This window comes from Borostomias antarcticus (assembly GCF_949987555.1).
Source record: "Borostomias antarcticus genome assembly, chromosome: 6".
NCBI classification, from domain to species: Eukaryota; Metazoa; Chordata; class Actinopteri; order Stomiiformes; family Stomiidae; genus Borostomias; species Borostomias antarcticus.
Window position 1 is genome coordinate 4,392,594 of NC_140239.1, and position 10,000 is coordinate 4,402,593.

A 10,000-nucleotide genomic window follows, 5' to 3' on the forward strand; every position below is an offset into this window, starting at 1 on the left:
ATGTTCATGAATGACTTTTTCACAAGCATCGCTATAATACTGGTGGTAATAACAATATTAATAATATTATAATAAAAAAATAAAAAAATACATAAAATAAATACAAAAAATACAAAAATAAACAATAAATAAATAAATAACTAATAATAATAATAATAAAAAAAAGTAATAATAATAATAATAATGGTGTTATCCCCATGCAGACCCACCATGCGCTGGTGCTGGGGGATGTTACAGTGCAGGACCCCCGACGACGGCCAGGGGCCGGACAGGAAGCTAGGGGCGGGGCCGTACAGCAGGGCGGCGCCCTCCGGGGGCGGGCCGTAGATCACCGCGCCGGGGCCTCCGGACAGGCCTGGGGGGTCCCGGCCGGGGGCCGGGGGGGCGGCGTAGGCCACCCATCCTGGAGGGAGGGGGGCGCACCCCTCTGGCGGGGCGGTGTAGATGACGGACCCGGGGGGAGGGGTGGAGGGAGAGGAGCCCCGCCCGCTGACGATGGAGCTACAGTCTGCGTCGCTGACTCCTCCGCTGTCCCTGGACTCACCTGGACACACACACACACACACACACACACACACACACACACACTGTATTTATTTCCCAATGAAAAGCCCCACCATCAAGTAACACGCCTTTCGTTCAGTCGCCCCTCTACGTACAAAGTTAAGTGCATGTGGTGTGTGTGTGTGGTGTGTGTACCTCTGGGCGTGTGAGCGTGTGAGGCCTGTTGGGCCGGTGGGGTGTAAACCCAGTACCCCCCTCCTGTGGGGGGCCTCCTCTCTCTGTCAGTTCTCCTCCTCCTCCTGCTGCTGCTGCTGTGGTGGTGGCGCCCCCTGTCAGGCGAGGAGAGGTAGTGCGAGCCCAGACCTGAGTCCTGAGTCCCCTGAGAGCCCAGGCTGGGAGCCTGGAGGAGGGAGAGGGGACAGGCTGCTACCCAAGCACACACAGGGTCAAGGGAGGGGAGACTCTCTTAGACTTGAACGAAGGGAGAGAAAGAGAGAGAGCGAGGGAGAGACAGACAGAACAAAAGCGAACCAAAGAGAAGTGAAAAGAAGAGATAGAGGGAGAGGAAGAGAGAGAGAGAGAGAGAGGGAGAGGAAGAGAGAGAGAGAGAGAGAGAGAGAACGACAGACAGAGAGGGTCTTACGTTGGCGGCTGCAGGTACGTAGTACCACTGTCCCCTGGCCCTGTGGTTCAAGTCCCTGAGGAGCTGGTTCTGTTGGCCCAGAGAGGCCCTCAGGGCCCCCACCTCGCCCAGCAGACCGCCCAGGCTGTGACTGCTCTCTGGGGGACACAAGAGTCACAACGTCACCGCGCTGGACCTTGTGTGTGTGCAAATGTGTGTCTCTCTCACTATCTCTAGCCTTGGCTAGCTGCTGCTGTAGTGTGTGTGTGTGTGTGTGTGTGTGTGTGTGTGTGTGTGTGCGTGTGTGTGCGCGTGTGTGTGTGTGCGTGTGTGTGACTCTCTCTCTCTCTCTCATCCTCTCTAGTCTTGGCCAGCTGCTGCTGTAGTGTGTGTGTGTGTGTGTGTGTGTGTGTGTGTGTGCCTGCGTGCGTGCGTGCGTGTCTCTCTCTCACCATCTCTAGCCTTGGCCAGCTGCTGCTGTAGTGTGTGTGTGTGTGTGTGTGTGTGTGTCTCTCTCTCTCTCTCTCACCATCTCTAGCCTTGGCCAGCTGCTGGTGCAGCCTGTGTGTGTGTCTCTCCTGTTTGTCCAGCGCTCGTCTGAGTCTGTCCAGCTCCTGCTGCTGGAGACCGCTGGCTGACTGACCCAGGCTGGCGCTCTGGCTGTCCAGCACACACATCTGGACACAACACACACACACACACACACACACACAAATTCGAGGATACAAGAACACACATCAACACGTGCACGAACGCATAAATAGACAGTACATATTCTACAGACAGATGGGGGTGAGGACATCCCTTTTCGGAGTTCAAAGACTCGTTCCCCGTGGGGACTTGGGAGCGCTGCTGCTTCCGTCTCTCTCACCCGGTCCTGCAGGAGTTTGCGCAGCAGCTGGATCTCCGCCTGGGCCCTGGTCAGGCCCTCCGAGGCCTGGGCCGCCTGGGTCCTAAAGTCCTCCACGTCTTCGGCCTCCTGCGGAAACACACGGTGTGAACACTGAGTCAAATCAAATCAACAAATCAAACGTTATTTGTATAGCGCATTTCATACACAGAGGCAACACAATGCGCTTTACAGAGAGCAATGGGGGGGGGGGGGGCATAGGTCCCACCCCTACATATTCCAGAGGGAATAAAAAAAAAAACAGTTTCACCCGGGGGCCAGAAAAGTGATCTGTAAATTTTCTTCCCTGACCTCTCTCAACGAGGCGATCGAGCGAGCTCCTGGAAATGTTTGTCTATTTGCTAAGAGCATAGAGCAGTAAACATGGGCTAGATACTTCATAAGAGAGACATGACTAACAGGAGAGTGCACAAATAGTTACAGAGAAGTTGCCTACATGGTCGGCCATTATGTGCTAGCTATCCCTGTAGTCTCTAATATGATATTTGAGTGAATCATATAACAAAGCACAGTAAGCACTTAGCAGAGAGGGCGGAACCCATGCCTCGGTCCCCAGACTCCACCCATGTCTGCTGTTAACCGTTGTAATAGAATTTAATAATTACAATATAGTCTATAATAAGTGTGTAAGTAAGATCCAGGCCTGTCCTAGATAATGTCGGACTACCGAAAAGGACAAACACATAAGTTGAAGGCAGAGAGGGGGGGGGGGGTCTTGTGATTTCACTCCTTTCTACTTCTGACCAGGAGTCACAACGAGGCCTTTGTATAAGGACTGTCACGACTGTCGGTACATTATAAAATCATCTTTGTATCAAATTCTTCTGTGTCATGGTCAAGTATAAAGAGGAGTGTGTGTGCATTCTCTGCCGAGCAACTTGTCTGCTTGTTTCTCTGTATGTGAATTCACCCTCTGAGCTCAGACGAATTAAATCTTCAACTTCTATCCGAGGAGGGTGTGGTTTATTCTTGGTATCCTACAAAGTTTTCCTAAACATCGTGTGCGGAAGACGCGGGGTAGTTAAGAGTATTAGTCCTGGTAGTATCCGCACCTCGGTCCTCTCCAGGTCTATCAGGTGGACGGTGCTGTGCAGAGCGCTGAGCTGGTCGGTGGCAGCGGTCAGCTGCTGGGCGGCCATCTTGTCGGCGGAGGACATGTCCTTCCTGAGCTGCTGGAGCTGTCTGTCCAGACGTCTCAGCTGCTGCTGGCTCTCCTGCTCCGCCTCCCTGGACTGCGAGGACACGGGGTGAGCATGGAGAAACCGCCTATCACTGAGAGTGTGTGTGTGTGTATGTGTGTGTGTGTGTGTGTGTGTGTGTGTGTGTGTGTGCGCGCCCCTGACTGACCTGTATGTGGTGGTCCTCCAGCTCCGCCAGCAGACGGTCTCTCTCCTCCTGGCTCCGCTCCAGCCGCCGCTCCGTCTCCCCCCGAAGCCTGTGGGCCTCCTCAAGCTCCGCCCCCAGCCGGCCAAGCTCCGCCCTCAGACCCTGCAGCTCCTCCTCTCTGAGCTTCTCCGCCGACAGCTGCGGGGACACGGACACGACAGTGACGAACGACAAAGACGAACACGTTGAATGTAACGTTGAATGACGTCGTAATAACGTCGTAATAACGCCGCCACTCGGGAGCGGAAGATCCCGCCTGACGGGCAGCCTGGTGCGCTCACCCGGGCCTGTAGGGCGGCCTCCTGCTGCTCCTGCAGGGCGTGGGCCTGCCGCAGCCGGTCGGTGAGGGAGGCCAGCTCCCTGCCCAGCCTCCGCTGGCCCTGCAGCGCCTCCTCCCGCTCCCCCCGGGCGCTGGACGCCAGCCGCAGCACCTCCTGCTGCAGGGCCTCCAGGCTGCGGCCCAGAGGGTCCCCCTCGCCACGAGACCTGCGCGGGGGCGGAGAGCACAACGATGGGGCTCGCTCTCTCTCTAGACCTGCCTCACCTGCGGTAGTGCTGGAGGGCTGGGTTAGCTAGGGGGGGAAGAAAGTATCGATACACTTAGGGGGCGATCACACCTGGAAAAGACGCTAGAAACGTGGACGCTTCGAAGACGCTTGAACGCTTGAAACGCCTGGGCCAAATACAGCGATGACGAAATGGCGCTTCTCGCGTCTGACGGTGTAGTTTGACTGACCTGCAGCTTGGCTGTGCTGGGGTGTAGTTTGACTGACCTGCAGCTTGGCTGTGTGGAGGGTGTAGTTTGACTGACCTGCAGCTTGGCTGTGTGGAGGGTGTAGTTTGACTGACCTGCAGCTTGGCTGTGTGGAGGGTGTAGTTTGACTGACCTGCAGCTTGGCTGTGTGGAGGGTGTAGTTTGACTGACCTGCAGCTTGGCTGCGTGGAGGGTGTAGTTTGACTGACCTGCAGCTTGGCTGTGCTGGGGTGTAGTTTGACTGACCTGCAGCTTGGCTGTGTGGAGGGTGTAGTTTGACTGACCTGCAGCTTGGCTGTGTGGAGGGTGTAGTTTGACTGACCTGCAGCTTGGCTGTGTGGAGGGTGTAGTTTGACTGACCTGCAGCTTGGCTGTGTGGAGGGTGTAGTTTGACTGACCTGCAGCTTGGCTGGCCGGAGGCGATGCTGGCTCTCAGCTCCTCCAGGCGAGTCGTCACCTCCTTGGGTGACAGCATGGAGGACCTGGCCTCCTCCAACGAGCCCTGGAGAGACTGGACACGCTGCTGCAGGGAGGCCCTCTCCTCCTGGACGCACGGACGCGCACACACACGCACGCACGCACACACACACGCACACACGCACACACACACACGCACACGCACACAAGCACATCTAGTTAGCCTTGAGAGACAGACATACACAGTGTGACAGACCTGTAGTGTGAGAGCTGCTCTAGAATAGAGAGACAGACAGATCTATAGTGTGTAGAGCTGCTCTAGAATAGAGAGACAGATCTATAGTGTGTAGAGCTGCTCTAGGATAGAGACAGACCTGTAGTGTGAAGAGCTGCTCTAGGATAGAGAGACAGACAGATCTATAGTGTGTAGAGCTGCTCTAGGATAGAGAGACAGACAGATCTATAGTGTGTAGAGCTGCTCTAGGATAGACAGACAGACCTGTAGTGTGTAGAGCTGCTCTAGAATAGAGAGACAGACCTGTAGTGTTGACAGCTGCTCTAGCAGTTCGTCGGCCTCCTGCTCCCTGTCTGTGGCCAGCTGGACCTGGGCCAGAGCGTTCTCCTTAGCCTGGCGTTCCTTCTCCAGCTCCGCCTGCAGCGCTGCGTGCTCCAGCTACACAAAAAAGACAACGTTACAGTCTGGACCCATGTCCCTTGCGTCCATTCTGTCTTCTCAAGTGTCTCTAACTCTACTCAAGTGAATGTCCAAGTGCATCTCTCCTCTACTGTACGGACGTCTTTACTTAAAGGGGTAGTTCAGAATGTTGGACATAGAGCCTCATGCCTCTAATGTTGGTGTTTGATGGAGAACATTTTCAGCTGACTCCATGCTGTCTCTCGTTCAGGTGTTAGCGGCATGCTAATGCTAGCGCAATCGAACCGAAATGGTCTACTGTCCCTCTATACTCTGGTGTCTACTCTAGTCTACTGTCCCTCTATACTCTGGTGTCTACTCTAGTCTACTGTCCCTCTATACTCTGGTGTCTACTCTAGAGTCTACTGTCCCTCTATACTCTGGTGTCTACTCTAGAGTCTACTGTCCCTCTATACTCTGGTGTCTACTCTAGTCTACTGTCCCTCTATACTCTGGTGTCTACTCTAGTCTACTGTCCCTCTGTACTCTGGTGTCTACTCTAGTCTACTGTCCCTCTATACTCTGGTGTCTACTCTAGTCTACTGTCCCTCTATACTCTGGTGTCTACTGTGCTCTCTACTCTACTGTACCTGGCTGAGTCTGCGGAGTCGTCCCAGCTCCTCTCTGAGTTGCCCCGCCTGGGTGTGGTGCTGCTGCAGCTGCTTCTCCAGCTCCGCCTCGTAGGCGCTGATCTCGCTCTGGGACTCCCTCAGCGCCGCGTTCTCCCTCTGCAGGGCCTCCAGCGCCCCCTGCTGGACACGCCACTCCTGAGACACAGACAGACACACACACACACAACATACCGTCATCACAACTGGGAAGCAAAAGCCCTCCACTCACCCCCCCCATCTCTCCTCCCCTTCCTATTCCACTAACCTCCTGGGCAGTCTTGGCTGCGGTCTCCATCTGGCTGCAGTTCCCCTGACTCTCCACCAGCCGGCACTGCAGAGCCTCCTTCTCCCCCTGCAGCCGGTGGCAGTCGTCCTGGGCCCGGCGCGCCTGGTCCTTCACCCCGGCCAGGTACTCCTGCAGCCCCGCGATGATGCCCTCCAGGTCTCTCTGGAGAGACTCGTTGGCCAGGATCTGACCTGGGGGGGTAGGGGGGGGGCAGGGAGAGGGGTTAGGGAACACCTGTGTACTAGACAGTTTATAGAAGTTCACTAACTACCAACACATGCTCATAGACTAGCTGTACTCTGGTCTAAACGTTGGTAGTGCCCTGGGTGAGAATGCAAGAGAGGCAAAGATTGTCTGTGATGGTTGAGAGCAGAAAGCAGAGCTGGGTGGAACTGTGACTGATGGACAAACAGTACCGTTTGATTTTATCAAACTGGAAAAACAAATACTGTTGCTTTGTGCAAACACAATCTGCCTACAGTAAGGGCCGCAGCCAATCACAACCATGAACAGGGCGCCCGGTCTGCTTCCTCACCGTCAGTGAGCTGCTGCTCCAGGTCTTTGATCTCCTCCGTCTCCTTGGCGATGCGAGACAGCATGTCGTCAAGACGACCCTCCAGCTCCCTGTGTTTCCTGCTCATCATGTCCAGCAGCTGCTTCTTACTGGCCGCCTGGGCTGTCACATGGGTCTACGGGACAGACACGTATTAGCCAATCAAAATGTCCTAAATATCACTGATCAAAGTTCTCTGGTCCATGGTGTAGGGGTAGTGTCTATAATGTGAATTCCTTTTTCACAGCGGGGGTAAACACACTCTATGTTAGCTATATCTCAGTAACCCATTATAGGACACACACCACATAAGACACACACTGAACATTTAGCAGCGAGCTCCTGCTAAATGTTGAGTTAACTAGATATGACAACCAGACAGGAAAGAGAATCAAAGTGCAGAGAGCAAAAGGGGTAATGTCTTGATTGGCGACAGCTGGGGAAACATTCGAAACAACACAATTGTTCCAGCAGCTCGTTACTTCATCACTTGTATGAAATTCGACCAATGGTGTCAATCAGTCATCAGTCAATCAGTCAGTCAGACATTTGCATTTCCTAAAAGGTTATCATATCGCAACAACATTGATATTAGGAGCAACTACGGGCTTCAAAATTCATGAAACGCATCTTCAATTATGTATTTTAACTTATAGAAAAAAAAACGTTCTCTATTCTGTGAGTCTCTGTTAAACACAGACTTTATTTTTAGCATTTTATGCAAATCCCATTCATTTTTCCCATAGAGATTTTGGACGACACCCCACAATGGCGGAAATTCTAATTTAAATCCTACAAAATTACATCACCTTACCACTATACACTGGTGATTGCACAATCTACTGAACAAGTGTACAAGGTGTAATGGAAAATTGGAATGGAAATGCTAGTGAAATTGTATGCAGCTGTAATAATCACAAATTAGTACAATGAAGATTAGTTTGTGATACTTTTTTCAGCACCATGATGCCTATCGTCACGTTTTTGTATCGCAGAACTTCATACTACAATATTTTGTCCCATCCCTAGAAACCTCTAATATATCTTTATGTGTGTATGATACTGTTATTACAGGACAGTTGACCTGATTTCTAAGAGAGAGACGATAGTGATGTGGACCTATCAGAGTAGAGGAGAAGGAATGTGAATGACCTAGTGCACCAGTAATGCATAGAGTGCATCAGCCCATATCAGCTCTACCCTGCTCTGTTCTACCCTGCTCTGTTCTACCCTGCTCTGTTCTACCTGCTCTGTTCTACCTGCTCTGTTCTACCCTGCTCTGTTCTACCCTGCTCTGTTCTACCCTGCTCTGTCCTACCCTGCTCTGTTCTACCTGCTCTGTTCTACCTGCTCTGTTCTACCTGCTCTGTTCTACCTGCTCTGTTCTACCCTGCTCTGTTCTACCTGCTCTGTCCTACCTGCTCTGTTCTACCTGCTCTGTTCTACCTGCTCTGTTCTACCTGCTCTGTTCTACCTGCTCTGTTCTACCTGCTCTGTCCTACCCTGCTCTGTTCTACCTGCTCTGTTCTACCTGCTCTGTTCTACCTGCTCTGTTCTACCTGCTCTGTCCTACCTGCTCTGTTCTACCTGCTCTGTTCTACCTGCTCTGTTCTACCTGCTCTGTCCTACCTGCTCTGTTCTACCCTGCTCTGTTCTACCTGCTCTGTTCTACCTGCTCTGTTCTACCCTGCTCTGTTCTACCTGCTCTGTTCTACCCTGCTCTGTTCTACCCTGCTGTTCTACCTGCTCTGTTCTACCTGCTCTGTTCTACCTGCTCTGTTCTACCCTGCTCTGTTCTACCTGCTCTGTTCTACCTGCTCTGTTCTACCTGCTCTGTTCTACCTGCTCTGTCCTACCTGCTCTGTTCTACCTGCTCTGTTCTACCTGCTCTGTTCTACCTGCTCTGTCCTACCTGCTCTGTTCTACCCTGCTCTGTTCTACCTGCTCTGTTCTACCTGCTCTGTCCTACCCTGCTCTGTTCTACCTGCTCTGTTCTACCTGCTCTGTTCTACCTGCTCTGTTCTAGCCTGCTCTGCTCTATCCTGCTCTGCTGCTCTGTTCTACCTGCTCTGTCCTACCTGCTCTGTTCTACCTGCTCTGTCCTACCCTGCTCTGTTCTACCTGCTCTGTTCTACCTGCTCTGTCCTACCCTGCTCTGTTCTACCTGCTCTGTTCTACCTGCTCTGTCCTACCCTGCTCTGTTCTACCTGCTCTGTTCTACCTGCTCTGTTCTACCTGCTCTGTTCTAGCCTGCTCTGCTCTATCCTGCTCTGCTGCTCTGTTCTACCTGCTCTGTCCTACCCTGCTCTGCTAACTAAAGGTAGTCTATTAACATGTGGACTGAGATTAGACAAACCATTCTGTTCAGTGTTGACGTTCTGTTAACAGTTCTGACCCCTTCTCCATCCATCTCCTCTGGGTCCCTCACACTGACCGACGCTACTGCTCTGTCAGTGTCACAGGGCAACTGTATATCACATAGTACAGTAGTACACTAGCGTCAGTAGTACACTAGCGTCATGTAGTACACTAGCGTCAGTAGTACACTAGCGTCATGTAGTACAGACCGTGACCAGCTATAGTACAGTCCTATTCCACCACACTCAACACAGCCTGTTGTCAGCCTACCTTTTCACTGGGGCACGCACTCTCCTGATAAAAACTAGTTTAAGGTCAATAAGTCTTCTTGTTTAAACTAACAGTGCGGCAACATTATGGGCGAGAAACAGCCCGGCCACTTCCTGTTTAACGGAAATATGATGAGACGGAAGACAGGAAAAATGACCAGAACCTTTCACTCATAATCCTCTTCCTTATGATCTACGGTAGAAACACTAACAGCAGTGTGTTTGACCTCTGACACAACATCTTGCGCAATGTAGCGCACAGTTAAGGATAGAGAATATTGTAGAGAAAAACCCATCGGCACACGGCTACCGTTTCAGAACACGGCTACGACAACACATGAGCAACAGAGCGCCCCGGTCAGTTGAGCAGGAGAGAGCAGGATAGAGGAAGGCTGTGAGGAACCCCTCCCAGATAGAGCAGCTAGCGGTCCACTCCCGTACTCACTCTGGTCCCCGGCGCGCTAGTCTCTGGTCCTCACCCCCTCCGCCCTGCTCTGCTCCCCCAGGGTTGGCGGGGCCCCCCTGGGTAGAGACGTTGCATTTCCTGCCTTCCTGTCAGACCACCTCCAGCCCCCCCCACCCTCTCTCTTCCACTGCCTCAGCTCTTACTTGTATTAAACACAGACATGGCTCAGG

The 10,000-nt window shown here is 52.5% G+C and overlaps 1 protein-coding gene across 1 annotated transcript in view; it reads right to left on the reverse strand.

Moving 5' to 3' along the window:
* cntrl (centriolin) overlaps nucleotides 1-10,000 on the reverse strand; it is a 22,752-nt gene that overhangs the window by 8,893 nt on the left and 3,859 nt on the right. Inside the window, exons 3-15 of the mRNA XM_084439295.1 lie at nucleotides 6,720-6,873; nucleotides 6,164-6,375; nucleotides 5,878-6,054; nucleotides 5,132-5,266; nucleotides 4,575-4,720; nucleotides 3,704-3,908; nucleotides 3,384-3,560; nucleotides 3,089-3,268; nucleotides 1,998-2,105; nucleotides 1,656-1,803; nucleotides 1,148-1,284; nucleotides 700-904; nucleotides 210-544 (exon numbers count right to left, since the gene is read on the reverse strand). Of these exons, the coding sequence (XP_084295421.1) occupies nucleotides 210-544; nucleotides 700-904; nucleotides 1,148-1,284; nucleotides 1,656-1,803; nucleotides 1,998-2,105; nucleotides 3,089-3,268; nucleotides 3,384-3,560; nucleotides 3,704-3,908; nucleotides 4,575-4,720; nucleotides 5,132-5,266; nucleotides 5,878-6,054; nucleotides 6,164-6,375; nucleotides 6,720-6,873 (2,319 nt within the window). The remainder of the gene's footprint in view (nucleotides 1-209; nucleotides 545-699; nucleotides 905-1,147; nucleotides 1,285-1,655; nucleotides 1,804-1,997; nucleotides 2,106-3,088; nucleotides 3,269-3,383; nucleotides 3,561-3,703; nucleotides 3,909-4,574; nucleotides 4,721-5,131; nucleotides 5,267-5,877; nucleotides 6,055-6,163; nucleotides 6,376-6,719; nucleotides 6,874-10,000) is intronic.